At 35.7% G+C, this 23,474-nt stretch overlaps 1 protein-coding gene across 19 annotated transcripts in view; it reads right to left on the bottom strand.

Moving 5' to 3' along the window:
- LOC138704505 (zinc finger protein ZFP2-like) overlaps positions 1–23,474 on the bottom strand; it is a 75,730-nt gene that overhangs the window by 29,840 nt on the left and 22,416 nt on the right. For 6 of the 19 annotated variants that reach the window (XM_069832439.1, XM_069832440.1, XM_069832441.1 and 3 more), the window contains 2 exons: positions 16,805–16,926; positions 10,630–10,740 (listed from right to left, as the gene is read on the bottom strand). In XM_069832439.1, the coding sequence (XP_069688540.1) occupies positions 10,630–10,740; positions 16,805–16,926 (233 nt within the window). The other 13 variants (XM_069832459.1, XM_069832462.1, XM_069832438.1 and 10 more) reach the window with 9 other exon arrangements.

Genomic DNA, 23,474 nt, shown 5'->3' with positions numbered 1-23,474 from the left:
TTAGTATTTAGAACTCATAAGAGCCTATCTACTATTATCTTTTATCAAATTAATTAAGAGAAGAGATTTTGATTGTATCAAATAACTGTCTTTTCCAATCTACTCAATATTACTGCAGTATTTTGTCTGCAATGTTATTCAAAATGTCTGAAAATTTAGTTCGAATATTGTACTTCATTGACATCAAAATGTTTTGAGATTGTGAAAAAAATTTAATAAGGTTGAAATAATATTAGCTGTCTCCATTAGGTTATAAAAAGTTTCAAATTATTGATTTGAAGGTGTGATACATTAAACAGTCAAGTGATGGCTTGTAGATAAAAGTCACTGTGTTACAACTCATATTATTAAAATAAAGCAATATTACTGAAATGTCTATTCCACACTTTTTGTAAGAATTATATTTTGTCTTTAAAGAAGCTGTGCTAATATAACAATTATTGTACAGTTTTATAATGATACTAGTGAGAAAATTAATAACTATATGAAAAATGTTGTAGTAGAATAACATCACAATCACTGCGTAACTATCAGCTCAGAGCTTGTGGTACGTTCACAATTTAATATATACACAATGAATCAGGAAATGATAAACCAAATTCATTAACACTTCCATATGCTAAAAAGGCTTCTAACATTGATCTGAAAACAGAATAAATTATTTGTTCCTATTACCAGTAAAATACACATTCATAAAAGAAAATTATATTTGAATAACACCACCCAAATTATGTAAATATGTTTTATTTAACAATGCTCACAACTGCTGAGGTTATATCAGTGTCGCCAGTGTGAAAGAATTTTGTCCCACAGTAGCTTTTTTACATGCCAGTAAATCTACTGACATGATTTACAACTCATTTTAATTTATCAATATGCCTGGTAAATTATTAATAAGTATTTAATGAATTTTGACTCATGTATTCACAGCGACTCTCAATCTGCCTTACAAACCATTGACGATAAATACAACTTGCATTCTATAGCCGTCGAAATTAGATCCCTAATACTTAAATTTGAAGGTCGTATTTGCTTAATGTGGGTGCGCGGCCACACAGGTACTGAAGGAAACGAAAGAGCGGATACATTAGCGAAGCAAGCGGCCTCAACCAACTCAGAATATAAATATTCCACCTGTCCTATTTCGTACATCAAGCAGAAGATCAAGCACACAACTACACTCAAGTGGAATACATACTGGAACTCTAGTGTTAAAGGCTCTGTGACCAAGAAATTATTCTTTCCCAATGTACAAGACAGACTATGTTGCAGTCAGTTCTCAACCGACTTCTTTTACACCCAATTTATGACCGGCCATGGAAAATTCGGTTCCTACTTCGAAAGATTTAGGATCAAAAGTGCAGAAGAATCTCTGTGCATATGCAAAGAGAATCAGACTGTTGAACATTTGATTTTTCACTGTCCAGTGTTCGAAAGGAAAAGACACTTTTTAAGATATCATATCTCGGATTGCAATTTAAATTACTCCACACCCCTTTACCATTTTCTTAGAAAAAAATGTTGTTACAAACAATTCACAGAGTTTATACACCACATCCACGCAAGACTGTAGCTGTTAATTGTATATAAATTAATGATGTTATAAAATCCTAATGCACTATGTAAAACAAGGTGTCTATCTTTGGGACATAATAATAGTAATGACAACAATAACTATGTTCGTATTATAGATTTTACTATTGTTGAGTATTTGATGACAGGTATATAGTTTGTAACCATAAGTAATTTTGTTTTTATTTTTTCTTTACTATCGCAAACCAACTATATAATAGGTGTTTTATTTGTAACTACGCCAATTCTGTGCATTATCTCATTAATATTGCTTAAAATTATGTATAAGATCACAAATTAATGTAATAATCTTGCAATTTCTCTACACCTTCGATTATAATTTCTAATTTTATTTCATTTTGTTTTAACTGAAAGTAATTATTGCATAACGTATTAGTATTGTTTACTGTCTCTTAATTAGTGTATTTATATTGTAACTATGATTCACACCTACTATTAATTCTTTAAAATTGTGTATTATCACTACATATTGTATTTCACATGTAACAAACTACAACCCTAATATACCAAAGGTAAAATAGGGTTTCAATATTTGGATAACAATAATAATAATATTTAATGAATTTCAATCTTAAGGCATATAAACTTGCAAATGTTTATTTGCTATTTAATAACAATATATGAACGTTTTCGCCGTTTAGGGCATCTTCAGATATAACAAAACATGTTATCTGGACCTATAATAGTATATTATGCAAATAACAAGGAAAATAGAGAACAATATATGTGATACATGAAATTCATGAGCTTTATGTAGATATAACATGATACAGGATGAATATTGAGATAATCTTTGAATTTGAACTTAGACTGGACGAATGTTTTATTTTATACATATAGCTCATGTTACAATTAATATACAATGTTTAAAATTTGTCAATGATGTTATTTTTAAAATTTACAATGATGATAATAAAATATTTAAAGTAATCATGGCTGAGAGTTGTAGTAAGTTACAAGATAGTATGCGTAGTTAATGTTCGTGTGTTTTGTAATTATTTCACTTAGAGAGGCCGTTGGCATTTGAATGAATGTTGTTTGACGTTGATGACTAATTTACAATTGATATACAGTGATTAAATTAGTCAATGTTAAAATTTAAATTTTATAATGAAGATAATAAAATATTTAGATTAATCATGGCTGAGAATTGTCGTAAGTTCAAGATAGTTTTCGTGGTTGATGTTGTATGTTTTGTAATTGTTTCACCTGAAAATAGAGATTAAGAGATAATAATAAATGCAAAATATAGACAAGTTATTATATAGAGAGGCAGATAATTATTATTATTATAAGATTACTTGTTAAAAATGTTATTTGTGTTAAAGAATTACTGTTGGGTGTAATTAGTTGAGATATTGAATAAATGCTCGTTGATTGTGAATGTAGTGGAATGTACGATAAATTTCGTAATAGATAAATCATGAGTTAGATATGACTTTTAATCATTCATTGAAAATTAATAGAAAGATCAATATTATAATTCGTAATAATTAGTAATAATTAGATGAGCTATAATACCAAATATATGTAAATGATTTTACGGCAGCAGTAATAATTATTATAAGATTACTTACTTAGAGGTCATTGACTTTGAAATGGCTACTCTGATGTGATGACATCCTATTATGTGTTCTCAGGTTTATTGAAGTATATAAATGAAGAAGCTCTATAACTGAAAGAATATTAACTATTAATTTACTTTCAATTTTGATATGGGGATATAATTGTTTTAATGAATTTTGACGGCATTCGAATACTTACATTTGTATGTACTGGTGTTGGTGTGTTGGAGGTTTTAAGAGAACTGAGGCCTAGATAATCGTCTGTATTGAGGCATGTAGCGGCGCAAGAATATGAAAGGAACTATTTGAATGGCGTATCAAGATCAATGTGAGTAGGTCTGTTTTAAATTGCATACAGTGGATTTTTAAAGTTTAATAAATTTTCGTTGATTATATTTTGATCTTTATTATGGTAGTAGGCAATGAAGAATTCTTCTGCTGCATTTATGAATTTATTGTCATTGTATGTTTTTAGGATACTTAATGTGTTCTGGTGATGACCTAATTCAAAGATTATCTCAATATTCATCCTGTATCATGTTATATCTACATAAAGCTCATGAATTTCATGTATCACATATATTGTTCTCTATTTTCCTTGTTATTTGCATAATATACTATTATAGGTCCAGATAACATGTTTTGTTATATCTGAAGATGCCCTAAACGGCGAAAACGTTCATATATTGTTATTAAATAGCAAATAAACATTTGTAAGTTTATATGCCTTAAGATTGAAATTCATTAAATACTTACTACTGACATGAGCCTATCGCATTTAACTATACTTAAATGCCATCGAGCTGAGCTGGAATCCAATCTTGGGCACAGAACAAATGATGTAGCACCCAAACACAATAAAAGCAGCCACCACTAAACTGATTTGACATTATATAAACGATGAAATTTATGAAGTTTTGCTTACTGTATTCGATACCGGTCGAGGTTTGTTCTTATCCATAATGAAACTCATGCTTTCATATGCAAACCAGGAGCTTTTGTATACTTCATCTCTTTCTGTAAAATAAGGATAAGTATTAAATAGTACACGTTTTCACAGACTTATTTACTAAAGTCTAAATATAAAAAAAAAACCGATAATTTAATTATTTGTAAATTTATTATTAAAAAGTAATTGCGTCAATTACGAATATAAGCAAGCGTTTAAATTTGCACTTTCTCTTTAGTACAAATGCAAATAGTATTTATGAAATGGTGTTGCAGAATCGTATTAATAATTCTATTAAACACACTCACCCCTTCCTGCTCCATTGCTTTTCTTAATTTTCACCTTCTCTCTTCTGAGACTTGATAGTAAACATTCCATTTTTCTTTTACATTCGTCGACAGGTCTCTTTACTTCTTTCGCCAGCTCCTCCCATGCATCCTGCTTTCTAATTTTGTTGAAATGTGATGGATGTTTTGGATTCCATATTATTTCTTTCCTTCTGTACGCATCGATAAATTCAATTACTCCTTCCTTAGTCCACTCCGTTGCCGCACACTACAAATTTCAATACACCACCACTCTGTATGAGAGAATGATGTACAAAAAGAAACAAGAGAGAAGGGGAGAGTACAGGGAAGGAGATGAGAAGAGGGAGAGAAGAGAAGAGGTGAGGGGAGGAGACGACTTGAGTGAAGCGGAATGGCAAGTGGTGGAGCTGTGAAGAGATGGATAAAAGAAAGAATAAAGGAGAGAAAATGTAAAGGAGAGAGAAGGGAAAGGATGAGAAAAGAAGATTAGGAAAAAGCAGGAGAGGAGCAGAGTATAGTAGAGAAAAGGTAAGAGAAGAGAAGAAGGAAGAGAGAGAAGAGAGGAAAGAGAAAAGAGGAGAGGAGAGGAGAGGAGAGGAGAGGAGGGAAGAGAAGGGGAGGGAAGAGGACGGAGGGGAGGGGAGGGGAGAGAAGAGGAGAGGAGAGGAGAAGAGAGAAGAGAAGAGGAGGAGAGAGAAGAGGAGGAGAGAGGAGAGAAGAGAAGAGAAGAGAAGAGAAGAGAAGAGAAGAGAAGAGAAGAGAAGAGAAGAGAAGAGAAGAGAGGAGAAGAGAAGAGAAGAGAAGAGGAGAGGAGAGAAGAGGAGAGGGGAGGAGAGAAGAGAAGAGAAGAGAAGAGAAGAGGAGAGGAGAGAAGAGGAGAGAAGAGAAGAGGAGAGGAGAGGAGAGGAGAGGAGAGAAGAGAAGAGAAGAGAAGAGAAGAGAAGAGAAGAGAAGAGAAGAGAAGAGAAGAGAAGAGAAGAGAAGAGGAGAGGAGAGAGGGGAGGAGCAATGAGATTGGAAATGAGGGATGGAGGGAGAGAGACGAGAGTAAGAGAGAAGAGGGGGCGAGAAGGAGAAAATAAGAGATGAGGGAAAGGAGGCAAGGTAAAAGGAAGAGGAGACGAGAGTGGATGGTGGATTCGTGATACAATGCAAGTCTGATGCACATTCGCACTTGCATCTGACTCAGTACATAATATTTAACACATTCCGCCCAGAAGCCACAGCAACTAATGGTTAAAATTATCAAAAAATTTCATCTCACTCAAACCTCTACTTCATACAAGGATTAAGTTAAGTTCATCAACCACGAGGTCTCCTCTGCCTGGAGAGTGCAGTGTGGGCGTCATTCTGATATCAAGTGGATTTAGCAGTGATTGGGCGCCAGAATTGATTTCTGTTATGTCAATAGTGTTATAGACAGTTGCTTTGTGACTGAATAGTAGTTCAGTCTGACTACTGATGTCACTGCTTTCGATATCTACTCTTTTAATACACTTATTTTTCTTATATTTGAAACCAAGTACTTTAACAATTCAGTGATTATTATTTTTTTTGTTAGTGGTTTATTTTGCACTTTATCAACTGCTATGGTTATCTAGCGTTTGAGTGAGATGAAGGTAATAATGCCAGCGAAATGAGTCCATGGTCAGTGCCAAAAGTTACCCGGCATTTGCTCTTAATGGGTGGAGGTGAAATCCCAGAAAAAACCTCAATTAGGTAACTTGTCCCAACCAGGATTTGAACCCAGGCATGATAGTTTCATTACTCCACAGTGGTGGACACAATAATAATTGTTGTAAAGCTACAGACACTACCTGAAAACCTACTTGTGTCTTTGTATTTTGACTGTTGGGACTATAACTGATACCTCCTGTGTAAAAATATTCTGAACAGTACGTCGAATAGTACATTCATAAGAATCATCTATTTGTGTCATTTTTTTTTGGAACACGATGTTTCTTGCCTGGTGTGTCAAATGATGGTCTTATTTCAGCATACTTATTAACAGAGAAAAATCCGTTCCCGCACCAGGAATCGAACCTAGGACCCTCAGATTGGTGCCTGAGTGCTCTTTCCATCTGAGCTATGCCAGCACCGGCTGAACTCTCCTTCTTTGTATCGTAATGGCCTACTACCTGCATTTTAAACATATGAGTACCGGTATATGTCATTATGCAGAACTACATAATATTTAAATGACTTTTATGGCCATTCCAACAACAGCATGTCTCTTTCAGTTATGTAACGTTCTTGAAATTGAACGTGTCGAACATTCCTGTTGCTTCTTAAACTCGTTCTTATGTTTTCTGAATGTCTGTTATCATTGTTATGAATCCAAGAATCTTGGGAAACATAATTCATATCTATTTTTCATCTCTTGCTTTATGAAGTCATGAACATCAGCAATAATTTCTCGGTTCTGACTATGCGAAGTTTTTTCCTTTTAATTTTGAAACTGTAAGATTCAGTTCATAATGTTTGCAATTCTTGCACACTTCTGAAACTTCTGTTTCACAATATGAGCTTATAAAGTTGAGCTCAACAAAGAAAGAACATCAAACCCGTCGATTGTGGCAAAAAAGTAGAGAACCATGGCAGCATCACCGTCTAAATCAACTAAACAGAGGTAAAAAAATTGTTGGACGAACACCAATTCATATCTTATCAACATCATCTATCCACTTTATCTCCAGAAGATTCCTCCCTTTGGAAAGAGACAAAGAGAGTATTGGAAGAGCCATGTATAATCCCACCTTTACAACAAGATGGTTGTCAATATGCAAGTGACAATGAAAAATGTGAAATTTTCGCAGACTCCTTTCAAGCTTCTTTCATACCAAACCCAATCAAGAACAAAGAATTCAATGAAGAAATAGAACATTTTTCGAATAATTATCCTTCAGCACCACTGCCCATTAACTTCACCTTGCCAAATGAGATCCACTCAATAGTTCAGAAACTTCCAACAAAGAAATCTCCTGGATACGATCTCATCTCAAACTTTGTATTGAAGTATCTTACTCGTAAAGCTCTAGCAAACTTAGCTTCATTATTCAATGCTCTACTTCGTCTGGAATATTTCTCTGATACTTGGAAACATGCAGTAATAATTGTAATTAATAACCCTGGAAAACCTGCTTCAAATCCAACAAGTTACCGTCCCATAAGTCTTTTGTCAACTATATCCAAAGTCTTTGAAAAGGTTTTGCTGAAACGCTTGGATACGTTTCTACTTCAAGCATCCATCCTACCTCCATATCAGTTTGGCTTTCGTCGAAATCATTCTACCAATCATCAAGTGCTTCGTATCACTGAACAAATTGCACAGGCTTTGAAAACAAAGAACAGACTGCAGTCGCATTTCTTGACTTCACTCAAGCATTTGATTCAGTTTGGCATAAAGGTCTTTGGTACAAATTACACAAGTCCGGCGTTCCAGACTACCTATGCAACATAATGACTAGTTTCTTGTCAAATCACACATTCTCAGTCAGAGTGGGTTGTACTCAGTCCTCTGTTAGACCCATTAGTGCTGGCGTTCCACAAGGCTCCATCTTAGGTCCGATATTATTCAATGTATATACTTCGGACATTCCTGCAGCACCAACTGCACAAATTGCTATGTATGCAGACGATACAGCTATTTATGCAACCCATCGCAACATTAACATAGCCTCAAATCACCTTCAGGAAGCCTTAGACATCATATGCCCTTGGCTTGAAAATTGGCGCATCACCTTGAACTGCAATAAATGCGAAGCAATGATATTTACTTTGTGTCGTCCTGCTAATCCTCCATGCATAAATCTTTCAACCAACGTGATACCGTGGAAACCAAAGGATGAAGCTGTAAAATGTCTTGGAGTGCACTTAGATCGCCGTCTGTCATGGAAACATCACATCAACAACAAACTTAAATTGGCCTACTCAAGACTCACTAAATTATATCTGCTCCTCAACAAGAAATCATCTCTAAAGCTACAAAATTCCATGCTACTTTACACATCTCTATTACGACCTCTACTGCTTTATGCCTGTCCTGTCTGGGGAGGAGCTGCAATAAGTGAAATTAAACACATCCAGTCATTTCAAAACGAAGTCCTACGAATTTCACTCAATTCTCCTTGGTTTGTCCGTAACAGCCAACTACACAGAGAAACTGGTATTGACACAATCCAACAGTTTATTCATTCACAGGCTAAGAAGTTCTATAACAACCTAGAAAATGTTCCAGGCGTCGTCCACTACTCTCTCGGAAGGAAGTCCACATTTCCCACCAGAATCAAGAGCCGACTTCCAATGTACCTCATATTATAATCAAAATTTATCATCACACCAACCTACGTAAATAATTATTTATTAACAATTATTTTTGTTCATTGAGGAGCCCAATCTAGGCTGCCCTTAATTCAGTGTCATGTATTGTATTTATATTTTATGTAGAAATGATTTGTATAGCGCTAAATGTGCTGATCGATCAATAAATTATTAAAAAAAAAAAAAACAAACAAACAAAGTCTAATCTTTACAAATTAAATTTTGCACACTTCAGAAGTGTTTTATTTCACAATGAAGGAGTAATTTTACCACTGTCTACTGGATCGCATCCTATAGCTCATAGGTGTCCAAACGCCTATAGAATCAGGAGATATTGCACGTCAAGCATGCTCTGGTAAGGTCAATAACTTTCCATATAAAATAGGAAAAACGACCTTAAAGAATATGTGCTGCGGATTGCTTATACCAGGGATTACCTCGTACGAGTTACAATTGGACATCTATGCTATAGCCGCATAAACTGCCTGCTCAATCAATTAATTTTTTTTTGCCGCTAGGTGGCAGGCAGTGCCCACTGCTATTAACATTATCCCTAACAGGAGTGGGCACTAGCCTGGTGGGTTCTAGCGTTCATAGAGCAGGCAGTATTAGCAGCCAGGATGGGATTCAGCAGGCTGTGAATTTTACAAATATAATAAGAATACTGGATCGGTGTCTGGTAGAGTTCCCGGGTAGCTCAGTTGGTAGAGCGTTGGTACGTTTAACAAAAGGTCCCGGGTTCGATATCTGGCCCTGGAACAATTTTTCCCTCGAAATTATTCAAATCAACTTAACAGGGAGTTATACCTGAAAGCTTGATTTGCATAATACACGTCACTGTTCGTTAACAGAAAACCACAATTTAAGTCACAGAGAGTTAGTGTGCACTTAATGTTGGTTGCTTGACGGTTGTCAGCCCACTTTGAGGTCTGTGGATATAGAGGGAAAAATTGGACTGGTGTCTGGTAGAGTTCCCAGGTAGCTCAGTTGGTAGAGCATTGGTACGTTTAACCAAAGGTCCCGGGTTCGATACCCGGCCCCGGAACAATTTTTCCCTCGAAATTATTCAAATCAACTTAACAGGGAGTTATACCTGAAAGCTTGATCTGCATAATACACGTCACTGTTCGTTAATAGAAAACCACAATTTAAGTCACACAGAGTTAGTGTGCACTCAACATTGGTTGCTTGACGGTTGTCAGCCCATTTTGAGGTCTGTGGATATAGAGGGAAAAATTGGACTGGTATCTGGTAGAGTTCCCCGGTAGCTCAGTTAGTAGAGCATTGGTATGTTTAACAAAAGGTCCCGGGTTCGATATCTGGCCCCGGAACAATTTTTCCCTCGAAATTCTTCAAATCAACTTAACAGGGAATTATACCTGAAAGCTTGATTTGCATAATACACGTCACTGTTCGTTAACAGAAAACCACAATTTAAGTCACACAGAGTTAGTGTGCACTCAACATTGGTTGCTTGACGGTTGTCAGCCCACTTTGAGGTCTGTGGATATAGAGGGAAAAATTGGACTGGTATCTGGTAGAGTTCCCCGGTAGCTCAGTTGGTAGAGCGTTGGTACGTTTAACCAGAGGTCCCGGGTTCGATACCTGGCCCCAGAACAATTTTTCCCTCGAAATTATTCAAATCAACTTAACAGGGAGTTATATCTGAAAGCTTGATTTGCTGAATATTAAGAAACATTAGACAGCAGCATTACATCAAATTGTTGTTAAGAGTGCTTTTCTGTTTACTTCTAGTGCAGGGAAGAGAGGTTTTTCCGCTTATACAGTAGTAGTCTTCAAATGTTTCAAATGGATTTCAGCAGTATCCTATTGTAGGTGGTGATGTTTTCTGCACTGCATTTTATTTAACTGACATGTATTATAATTGACTCACCTTGTCACTAGACTGTGGCTCCATTATTGATGAGTCTGTGACTGTACATTCTTGTTTTGTGACATCACACCACCACAATGCAGTGTCTGCTTCTGCTGTGTCCGCATCATTCTGCACAATAATTGGGACCAAAGCATGTATAATAAATATCACTGGAATAGCCAAGACATTTATTTAAGTTCAAATTTTATAATAATTTTAACTCTCACACTTTTTCTGGCAAAAGGGTGCAATGTGGAACCACAATATATTAACCCTCTGAATGCCATGAGGCTGATCTGTAGGCCAGCTGATGATATTGTGACAGCGACGTGAGATTCGAACTCACGACCAGCGTCCCGCAAGAGAGCAGACTGCGCGTGAGCCGACACAGGCTCCATGGAGCACTGAGGGACGGCGCGCGGTGGAGAGAAGAAAGGGGAGAGGGCCTACGCGGCGAGGGAGTGCGCGCGCATCTGGTGCTGGTAGAGAGGAGAGGCCTCTGGATTTTTCTGGAGTGCTATCTCTGGAGACGCGTCGAACTTTCGAGGCTACGTCGCTGTGATTATAAAAAGAAGAAACGCCAGCGAACTCGAGCAGTTTTCAGTTGATTAGTCAGCCAGTCAGTGAGTAAGCCAGAGCAAGCAAGCCAGTCTTGTGTACCGGAGTTCGACTCGAGTGTGCGTCCGCAACTGTGACAGCATCCGAAGGCCTGAGTTCGAGTGCAGTGGACCGCAGTTGGAGGGACCTGAGTTCGAGTGCAGTGGACCGCAGTTGGAGGAACCTGAGTTCAAGTGCAGTGAACTGTCTCTGAAGGTCTGTGGTTCGAGATACTGTGAACTCGAGTGGCTGAACTAGAAGAACTGTGAACTGAGAACTGACAGTTCTGATTTGTAAATAGTGCTTTGTAAATATTAGTTAAGATTAACAGTTCATTGTTGTTCGTAATAGTCCAAGTAAATTGTCATTGTCGTCAGTGGAGTGCTATAACGAATACTGTGTCGAGTGAAAATCCTATTGTTGACGAGAGCGTTTAAGGTGAATTGTAGAAAGGAATTATTGTTGGAAGAATAAAATCCTATTGTTGAGTTGAATTAAATTCACAATATGTACAGCCTTAGACACAAAAAATGACCGATCTCCTGTAGCGTGAATTTTGTCTAAGTACACTTCGGGTAGCACCTGGTTCACAGGACCAGGGAAAGGATGTTTATTTTGCACTTAATTTGCTTCTTGAATATATATTCGTTATAGATTATTCATAACACTTGACCTATAAACAGATAGAAAAAGCAACAAACAAACAAACAAAACGAAGGAAAAACAGAGCGGAGTGTGCATAAGAAATTCCTTCACGCGTAAACCTAAGCTCTCATGGAATCAATCAAAGTCTTCCAAAGGGGAAATCTCCTGGATACAATCTCATCCCAAACTTTGTATTGAAGTATCTTACTCGTAAAGCTCTAGCAAACTTAGCTTCATTATTCAATGCTCTACTTCGTCTGGAATATTTCCCTGAGCAACCATTTGAAATACATTTCTGAAAAAGCTCGTAAAAGATTCTTCCTTCTAAAAAGACTAGCAGGAAAGAAATGGGGATGCTCTAGGAATACTTTGAACACTACATACAAAATGTTTATACAGCCAGTGCTGACATACTGTGGAGAAATTTTGATTACTTCACCTTTCATAAACGACATAGAATATGTTCAAAACCAAGCTCTCAGATTCATTACTGGTGGAATCAAAACAACTCCAATAGATTCTATGAGATTCCTCACTAACATTAACAGCATCAAAATGACAATAGAAGAAAAAGCACTGATTCAATATGAAAAACTTATCAGATTACGGCTGCGTACGGCAGCAGGTCAGTTTTTTTTTCTAAGAATGTAGGGGATCATGGGGCAGGACGGGGTAGTTAATGTTTGAATGCTTTTATTTGGTATCAAATAATGTAAATGTATGGGTTTATGACATATATGCTTTTATTACACTGTAAACAAGTAAAACAATATGCACTTCGAGTGAAATCCGGTCATTATAACCTTAAAATAAATTAGTTTTTCGAAATGTGTGTTTTGCCCCATTCTGCCCCACTTATGGGGCAAAATGGGGTATCTATTTTTTGTAATAATTAAATGGCAAAAGTGACAAAAATTATATACTGAAAGTGTGAATACTAAACATTTTACAAGTTTACTTGAGAAAAAGTCATTCGCAAAATACGCAAATGTGCGTGGCATCCCCGTCTTCACCGTCTACTCCTGCGCAACAATTGTGAGCCCATTTCAGACATGATACGCATCTAATCCAACCTTCTTCTGACAAACAACAGAATGAACGACCCATTACAGGAGGTGAAATTTAATTAAATATGACGTGGGGCAGGACGAGGTACTGCCCTGTTATGCCCCACCCCGTTTTGCCCCACAGTCACAATTTCTAAGTTATGAGGTATTGGCAGGAAAAATAACGCACGAAATTTAAGAAAGTTTCGGAATTAAAAGCCAGGTAAGCACTAAGCGGGATGAAGTTACAGGAGAATGGAGAAAGTTACACAACACAGAACTGCACGCATTGTATTCTTCACCTGACATAATTAGGAACATTAAATCCAGACGTTTGAGATGGGCAGGGCATGTAGCACGTATGGGCGAATCCAGAAATGCATATAGAGTGTTAGTTGGGAGACCGGAGGGAAAAAGACCTTTAGGGAGGCCGAGACGTAGATGGGAAGATAATATTAAAATGGATTTGAGGGAGGTGGGGTGTGATGATAGAGACTGGATTAATCTTGCACAGGATAGGGACCGCTGGCGGGCTTATGTGAGGGCGGCAATGAACCTTCGGGTTCCTTAAAAGCCATTTGTAAGTAAGTAAGTAAGTAAGTAAGTAAGCACTCTATAATATGGCATTAAAATAGATTATCTAAGTAAATCTCATTTCTAATTACGTGTGACAAGAGAACACTTTAAAGTTGCAAATGAATGATACAATATGATGCAGCAACCGAATAACATACAACAGATGCAAGGAATGGCAATAAGTGTTGTGTGATGATATATTTACATGAGTTGACGAAGTTCTAAAAAAATTCGGTAGATTGCACTACCTGTTGGGAAGATAGAGGCTATACCCCGTCCTGCCCCACATTCCTCTACATAATGTCACTGGTCGATCCATAGGTCGTGATTTTTACGAGCTTATAATTTATGTTTCAATCAAGTGATGACAACACAAGTGATACCAACGTATGAAGGGAAGTCTCTTCTCTTGACTGATGTCAATACTGAGCTGTTGATAAACTACAGATTTTATATAGATTTTTGTCCAGTGCATAAGTGTCGTATGTAAAGATAGAGTGCAATGTTTTTGTAAAATTTATAATAGTCAAATTATCTGAAAAAGCACTATCAAAATTTGTAAAATTATTCACGATGCTTTTTAATGGGTGCCTTATACGTATTTTCAAGACCAGGTTTAGTATGTACAAAGTAATGACAAATTTGAAGACTGAATTGAAAAAATATTAGCATCTGCAACAAGATCTTTCTAATAATTGTGAAGTAAAAATATTTAACTTGTATACGAATTTGTTCCTAGGTATATATCATTCAACAAGAGAAAATAGTTCACAGCCCTATTTTCAGAATTGCGGTGAACAGAGGCTACGCAACGGAAAGGTTATCAGGTTTGAACCCCCTCCCCCCCCTTGAATTTAAAAAAGAATGACATATTTAGATTTGAGTTTTTCTTTATTCATAAATAATCCTTTACCTATCATATACAAAGAACTGTTGACTATATATGATTATTGTGTAAGTGTAATAATGACACAAGTATTTTTTATTATACAAAATTAAACAGAAGTTAAAATTGCTTAAAAATTGAATGGCTGTGAAAAAACTGTTTACAAAATTTAACAATGATATTAATAAATACACCGTAGCATAATAATAATAATAATAATAATAATAATAATAATAACACAAAATTTAAAATACCGACAATGTAAATTGTAAACCATTCTAATAATGACCCCTCGACAAAATTCTGCATATGCCACTAGTGGTTCATTTTTTAAAGGAGCATTTGCAATTTTAGCAAGGCAATCTTAGCACATTCTATGTAAATATGCCTGGCACTGAAAGGATTAAGAATGTCACGTCTACAGATTCCCATAGCATGCATTACTTTATAAAAGTAAAAAGGACAATCTCAACAGAGATGGAGTGATACACAGGATTCATATTTTAACAGGACAATTTTAGACAGTTTTGGAATGGGTCATGAGGCCCATACGTTGCATAACAATAGGAAGTAAAACAGATGAAGGAGGTAATTTGGGCCTACGATCTCATGCATACTAAACTGCATCATTATCAACTCATCTACAACAAGCTGCATGTGATATGTAGTCAAGATATCTTATGGCAGCACCATTTTGAGAAGTCAATCTTTACACCTATATACAAAGGGTGTTTAAGACAACTTTTCGAATTCTATAATTTTTTTAATCTATATTTATTCATGGTCGCTTTAACTCCTAGGTCATATCGCAATTGTATGTAATTTCACTGTTGCAAATGTGCTGTTATACTATATATTATTATCCAATTTAATAAACCCTATTTCACCCTGAGGTATATTAGGGTTGTAGTTGGCATCAAAATATATTTTATAAGTAACAAACAATAATAAAATTATAATACAAAATTGTTGTCAAGGTTACAATTCACATGAATTAAGTACAAGAATGAACCTTAATGAAAGAATGGATCGTTTCATAAAGCCTCAAGGCATGTCTCTATATTTATATCTAATGGTTATAGGAAGAAATATTTTTATGTACATATATATATATATATATATATATATATATATATATATATATATAATAGCTATTGAACATGTTATTTTAGAAGCAATAAATAGCTATACTAAGAGATGGCTTAAAATTTAAGAATTAAATACATTATTTAGTAACAACAATTGGCAATAATCAGGTATTACAAGAAATGGCTCAAAATTAGAAATCAAATGCATAATTAAAATTAAAATTAAAACCAATAGTACAATATTATAATATGTGAAATTGAAGACTTACAGTTTCATTATAGTTGATTAGAACTAATACGATTTTTTTTCCCGGAATAATTTAACATTTTACAGTTTCACGAATATTCTATTCAAGAAGGACATGAAATACTTATATGATTTAGAGTTGGTATATATGGTTAACGGTTTGGTAAATGTATAATTTAAAGTGTTCAGTAACAACTCAAGCTCGTATCTTTCATGGCAAAAGACTGGACAATCATATAATACATGTTTGACATCTTGAGATTCCTCCCCACAAATGCAAGTTGCATCGTCTTTAATATGGAATCTATTTAAGTATTCCCCGAATTTTCCATGCCCAGTCAAAAACTGTGTCAGTACGAAATTTGGCGTTATTACTTTACATTTATTACAATCATAGACCGTTGGAAAATACAGCTCTTTTGTAAGAATTCCCTTATCACTATTGACCCATCTTTCGTTCCATTCTTGCATATAATGTTCTTTGGCTACTTTTTTTATATATGATATCGGACATAAATTGTACAACAGTGGCACATCATAGTTGGCTGCCATCTTTGCCAATTCATCGGCTCTCTCATTTCCAACTATCCCAGTGTGCCCTCTGACCCAAGTTATACAAATATGGACGGCACTTTTCATTATTAAAGTTCTTATCTCTAAGGCTATAATGTTAGTGTTATATTTATCATTAATTGATATTACTGCTGACTGTGAGTCACTGTGAACGCAAGCGCTGTAACCAGACTGACTACACCATTTGATTGCTTCTCGCAAAGCTAATAGTTCCGCCTGAAACACCGAGCACTCTGAAGAGAGTTTGAAGATGCTGTTATATTATGACTACTATTTCATAGTTATTAGAGTCCAATCTGGCATTCGCCTTCACATAACTGAAAATTAGTTATATTCAGTTGGGGAAAACCACGGAAAAAGTCTCGACCAGATTGATCAGCACTAGGGATTGAACCTGGAACCTCCCAAATGCAAGTCTAATGCTTTACCATTGAGCCACATAACATGGTTCTTATAATTGTGTATGAGTTTTATTAAGATATGTTTTCAGGTTGTAACCTATCTACATGAGCTGAATCTGACAGTGATAACATACCTGAGGTTCAGACTTTACTGCTGGCAATGTTACTTCTTCTTTTTCTTCATTATCTTGAGATTCCATTTTCACAACCACCATTTTGTCTATGTTAATAAAATCTGTATTCTCTGACATATTTCCTGAAACAAGTAACTTTACCTCAATCTACTAATATACAAGAACATGCCAACGCAGACAGTATAGGCACAGTCTAGTATATACAGTCACGAAGCTTGTGTTGTGAGGGTGCTAGGAACAATAGACTGTGCCGATACTATTTCGCATTGTCAGCGATATTAGCGATCCTAGTGGTTGGCAACTGTCTATGGATGCATATTTACTACGTATTGAGTGTCGTGACTGTATATACTAGACTGTGGTATAGGCATGAGCCTGTCGCATTTAAACACACTTAAATGCCATGGACCTCGGCCGGGATCGAAGCCGCAACCTCGAGCATATTAAGCTAGCGCTATACCTACTACGCTACCGAGACCGACTCCACCTACCGATACTGACCAAAATACGTATATACAAAGAACACCAAAAACTTCACCAAACCTAATCTGTCACTGACACCTTACTCGAACTTACGAAAACTCACTCTCTATGTACCTATCACCCTAGATCATGCATGTAATATGATCTAGGCCACCGTTTCTCAAACTATGGTCCACGGACCACATGTGGTCCTCGAGGTCTGCCCTTGTGGTCCTTCAAAAAAGACAGAAGAAAAAATTAAATTAAAACGAATTGTGTATTACATTATAGCTGAAAATCTCAAAGACTGGAAATTACACACTTTCACTTTTTCTCCCAGTACTGACATTTTATGAAATTTATTACCCTACCCGTCTATCGACTTCCCACTCTACTCTCAGCAACAAAAGAGGGATTTAAAGCACTATGAACGTGGTGTTTCTCGTCATCTTTTCCCTGCATTTCTGGTGCTGCACCTGTAACCCAGCCAGAGACCACCTGAATGAATGAATTCATTATAGACGACCAAAGTACCGAACCTTTTCATGTACTTATGACTTTAAATCTTTCTTATGTGGTACACGCTAGTAGTTGCCTATGTTTCTGTTAAATAGTGCCCATTATACATAATGAAAAACCGGCTTCGATCCGGATCTTTGAAAAGAAAAGAACGTGATGATATGCTTCATTTAGGCATTGCTAATAGTTCAGAAGCTGTGTGTGACGATATTAATATCAGTGATTCTAGTGCCATTAAAGAAATATCTAGTCATTCAAATATAGGCCTAGAACAACTGTGTAAGAATCGACAGGCTCATTCATCTCATTAATGTGAGTACCAACATTTATTTTTTTTTTAGTTAACAAGTTAAAGAATATCCAAACTCTAATAGCCTTGAATTATTAAAAAAAACGAAAATGAATTTTCTTCTATTAACATTAACTTAATTAAGTTAGCTAATACTAATATAAAATTAGTTGAATTAAATTAATTTTAATTAATCAATTCTAATTTAAAATATAGGTATACTGGTATTAAAATATGCTACAAAAATTATAAATTTACTTTCGAAGGGAATAAGCGTAAGGTGGTCCACGGCACTATTCTGACTTTAAAAAGTGGTCCCCACTTCAAAAAAGTTTGAGAAACGCTGCTCTAGGCTATCACAAGGGTTATATGCAAGTCATATGAACCCGCCTCTCCACAAGTCACCGCTTGCACATCAACTTTCTACCCTAATTTCGGTGCGAAACTGGAGTCGCCGCTCAATTTACCTTTAGTTTACGGTCTGTATACCTCGAATAAAAGACAAGTACGTAAATTACGCCACTATGCATTTAGGTTTATCTGTGATTTCCAGTATCTCTGTATAAATTATAGAGAGCTTCCATTAAATATGGATAAATTTCAGAACACGGATACCTTACTTCCCTCTTACTCCAAAATTCCATCCAATCTTGTGCACACAAAATAAATTTCTGGCACCGAAAAGTTCTTTCGTAAGCATGATCATGCGCATTCGACAAAGACAAATCTGCTCTTTTAGTATTTTAAGATAATTGTCACTGAAGTATCCGTATATTGAATTATCACATTACTACCACGCGTATCGTGTCATTTCACGTGTCAAAAACAGGGAATAATCGACGTTAGATTGTTTCTTTGGTCAATGTAGAGTAGCTACTGCCCACTGAACGAATATTGGTTAAAGGAGCGTTGAGCGACTTCCGCCGATTTTGGAATAGACACCGACGCACTTAGGTTAGGTTAGTTTAGTTTAGGTTTTTATTATCCCGTCAAGATGTTTAGGATTAGTGTAAAACTGGCCTATATCTTCTATAGTGGGCGGGACATAAGTAACATTCACCGTTTCGTTTCTTTCAGAAGACTTAGTTTTTCTGACAAGTTATTTTACTGTTTATGTTTTTTTAAGAAAAATCCTGTGGTATGTCAATACAAAAACATTTACCCATGAATTCTGCAAGTTTGTCAGTTAAAAAATGGGGACTTATTTCCAGTCCAAAATCGCTGTAGATAGGCCTAAGGTTCAAGTTTATTTCTTATTGCAGAGTTATTTGTAGGCACGGCGTATAAAATATCTTGGCATGTTTCGTAATCTGGATTACCAAATTCCTATAATTAATTAAATACCTTTATCTAAACCCACTGCATCGCCGTCAGCCATGTTCTCGATCTCGACGCCTCTTCAGTGCTGCCAATTAACGACTGGCACTAAATTTCAGCTAGACTATACTTGTCAACATGTTTTTTTTTCATCCAAAACTATTCTAATAGATTGGATTTACTAACCATTAGCGATTATGGCAACTTTTTTCTTTTGTAAAATAATCTCGGGAAAAAAAAATGAAAATTAAATCCTCAGTGAAATGGGTGACTTACAATACAGTAGCAAAATGTCGCAAAATGGGATAGGCTTACTTCTATGGTATGAGCAATGAGTGCATGACATAACATCTATCTCAAAACTGTAGTCTCAGATTACTGTTATCCAATTGACTAGCAAAATGCCGCATTTACAAAAACATTTTTTATTACATCTAATAGTCAGACATTTTAAAGCACTGCCATAAATTTTAATTGTAATTTTATTATGTATTGAATCCTCCCTTGAGCATGAGAACACTCTTTCAGGGGAGTGACTAAATTGTTACACATTGATAAATAAACAGAATTGAATTGAAGAAAAATCTATTTTACAAAAACATTACATTGTCTTTTTACAACTGTTACATGTGAAACTTATGCACTGCAAAAGATTTAAATAAAATTTATATTCGGAATATACCGTATATGATAAGACTTTCTTGTGTTCATACATATTCCGAAGTGATACAGTGTTAAAAGTTGTGTACCGTAATCAAGATGTATAAAATTTATAGTTGATTGATAGTCCTACAACATCGACCTTTGTCGGAAGAAGAGACTTCCCTTTATAAGTAGTATGACTTGTGCTGACATATGACTAAAACGTGAATTACGAGCACATCTAGTGACAATACATGTGTAATACCAGCAGGCCAATGGATCAGCCTCATGTCAGTATGAGGGTTAATTGATCAGCTGTATTTCTACCTATCAATTTGGTCAATTTTATTTTATTATTTTAAGCATTAAAATGCACGACATAAAATAACACTGAAAGAAACACGCTCTCACTCATTCAGAAAAGTGAATTTTTGTAGAAAATTAAAGTCCTTTCTTTACTCTCCATAACAGAAAGGTTACATTGATTTACAGAATAATGCATCAAGGTACATAATTCTGTAGTATGAAAACGGGTCAGATCACAAAATGTATAATAGAATATTTATTACCTCAAAAGTAATCTCCAAAGCTGTTTATACATTTATCCCACTGCGAGACAAGACAATCTATCCCATTCTTGAAAAAGCTTGAGGGCTATCTACCTTTACCCAGTCACGCAAGTCTTCGTCTGATGTAAAACGAAGTCCACAAATGTCTTTCTTCAACTCTCCAAAAATGTGAAAATCGCATGGGGAGAGATCTGGGCTGTAAAGGGGTATAGAAGTGTTTCCCAACCAAATCTTTGAATTGTATACTTTACGGAGTTGGCAGTATGTGGGTGGGCATTATCATGAAGAAGGATAACACCGTTCGATAGCATTACAGGGCATTTTGACTTAATGGCGCGCATCAGTTTCTGTAAAGTTTCTTCATAATGTTGTGCATTGATTGTGATTGTGCATGCTCGAGAAATTCAACAAGCAGAGGATCCCTAGAATCGAAGAATGTCAACATGACTTTACCAGAACTTGTGTGTACTGCTTTGGACTTTTTCAATGGGAGAGAATCCATGTATTTCCATTGTTGACGCTGCCGTTTGCTCTCCAATTCAATATGGTGACACCATGATTCGTCTCCAGTGACAATAAGTGACAGAAATGCATACTCTTTTTCGTGGTATCGTTGCAAGTGACTCAGTGAGCCATTTTGTTTGTTTTTTGTTCCTCCATCAACTGATGTGGAACCCAATTGCGCGGACAGAATAGTACCAATTACAAAGGTCATAACTTACATCTTTTCCAATCCTACAATCCTTCATAACACAATTTCGTATATCCTCTGCCATCTTCTGCAACTGGCTGACCAGCTGTCTGAAAAGTATTGCAACTGGTTGAATGTGCTAACTTCTATCGACAGGAAAGAACATTACAGGCAAAACCTGAAGAGTGGAAAATGATAAAAACATATTTTCATTGCAAATTATTATTTAAAAAAAAAAGTGTTTAGAGCTCATTAAAAGTAAGTCTAAACATCTTCAAATAAAGATCATCCATTAATTTTCGATTAAAAATAATTAAATTTCATATGGTTCATTCCCAATTGAGCTGACTCACACACACTCAATATCTATCAAATTTGTCATAGTTTAGGAGAAATTTCAGTAGATGTGTGAAGCACTTAAAAAAAAATACAAGTCTTACATCTAAATACTGGGAAGCAAGAGCAATAATAATTCGACTGTCAAATCAAGAGCATTAGATACCTACTCAGTAGATAGACAGTATGCCAAAAATAATTTTTTTGGAATCAGGTAAGCTGACAAAGTGTACTTCTGCGAAAATTTCGAAATCGACTTTTCTTTTTCAATATCATAATACTTCGTTTTATTACTTTTCTATAACGAAAATATAAAAAAAAACTCTGTAATGATCTTTATACATACCAAGTGCAAATGGTGCATATTTATTCAATGAAATAAGATTTAGCTCAGACCACCGAAAGTTGTTAAGCTGAAAGATAATGATTTCTTAAACTTCTCAAAGCATCTCATACAACAATTATTAAAGTAACAAAGACCGACGTAATTTCTGTGTCATTAATTGAATTACACTATGACACAAAATAACAGTACTTAAAAAGTAAACAGACTATTGGTACTGAGAAGAAAAAAATTTCAGCAGTATAGTACAACACTTGTCTCAAGAAAGCAAAGTTTTTTGTCGGTTATTTAATGAAGTTGTACCAACTATCACCAAGTTATTTAGCGTCAATGAATTGGTGAGATGAGGCCGAGGATTCGCCATGGATTATCTAACATTCGCCATACAGGTGAGGAACACTTCGGCAAAAATTCAACCAGGTAATCAGCTCAAGCAAGAATCGAATCCAATCCCAAAAGCAACTCCTGATCGACAGGCAAACTAGCTATAGCTTGAGCTATATCACTGGCTCAAATAGTTTTTAATCTGATTATTTAATGATGCTGTATCAACTACTGGATTGTTTACCATTGATGGAATTGGTAATATTGAGATGGATCTGAAGATTCGTCATGGATTATCGGACATTCGCCTTACAGTTGGGAAAAGCTCGAAAAAAAAAAAACACAACCGGGCATTCAGTCCAAGCAGGAATTGAACCATGACCAAGTTTAGCTCCGGATCAGCACGCAAATGCTCAAACACCTGTACCTTGGATTATGCATGAAAACAATAAGCTATTATACAAACAGAATGGAAAAAAAGTGATAAATGGGAAGGAATCTGCAATTAGTTCTTTACCATTTGTAATAATAAATGGTATCTTTTCATTATCTCTAACCTACCTTCCTCCCCCCCCCCCCCACACACAATGAATCTGTAATCTATAATTACTTATCCTTCCAGAATTTTACAATGTCGTTTTTTGCTTATTCTTCCAGAATTGTACAATATTGTTTCGGTAATTAACTTCTCCAGAACGACCTCTTAAATTACATTTATAGTTTTCCTAATTTCAGCTCATTTTAACATTGGATCAGATAAGATCATCTCACTTTGGGTTAACACAGTTAGTTATTTTGATTTCTTGTTTTAATAAATATATGAAGAGTTCGCGGGAAAAACTATGAATGTCACATTTCTGTTAAGGATTAGATAATGATCTAATTGAGTCTATAACTGCAACAAGGTGTAGTGCTGTTTCTATTGAAAATAAAGGAAAGGATTACTATATTCGTGGTGATAATTCTCCTTTTTACCATTTTTCATAAGAACAACATTAAATTTCGTAGTGACCCATTGAATTAGATAATGACATCAACCTTAACAAAACTGTGACATTCATAGTTCTTCCCGCGAAAAAACACGCACGCACGCACGCACGCACGCACGCACGCACGCACGCACGCACGCACGCACGCACGCACGCACGCACGCACGCACGCACGCACGCACGCACGCA

Source organism: Periplaneta americana, chromosome 8, assembly GCF_040183065.1.
Source record: "Periplaneta americana isolate PAMFEO1 chromosome 8, P.americana_PAMFEO1_priV1, whole genome shotgun sequence".
Lineage (NCBI taxonomy): Eukaryota > Metazoa > Arthropoda > Insecta > Blattodea > Blattidae > Periplaneta > Periplaneta americana.
The sequence above is the reverse complement of the archived record's forward strand: the minus strand, read 5'-3'. Positions and strand labels throughout refer to the sequence as shown.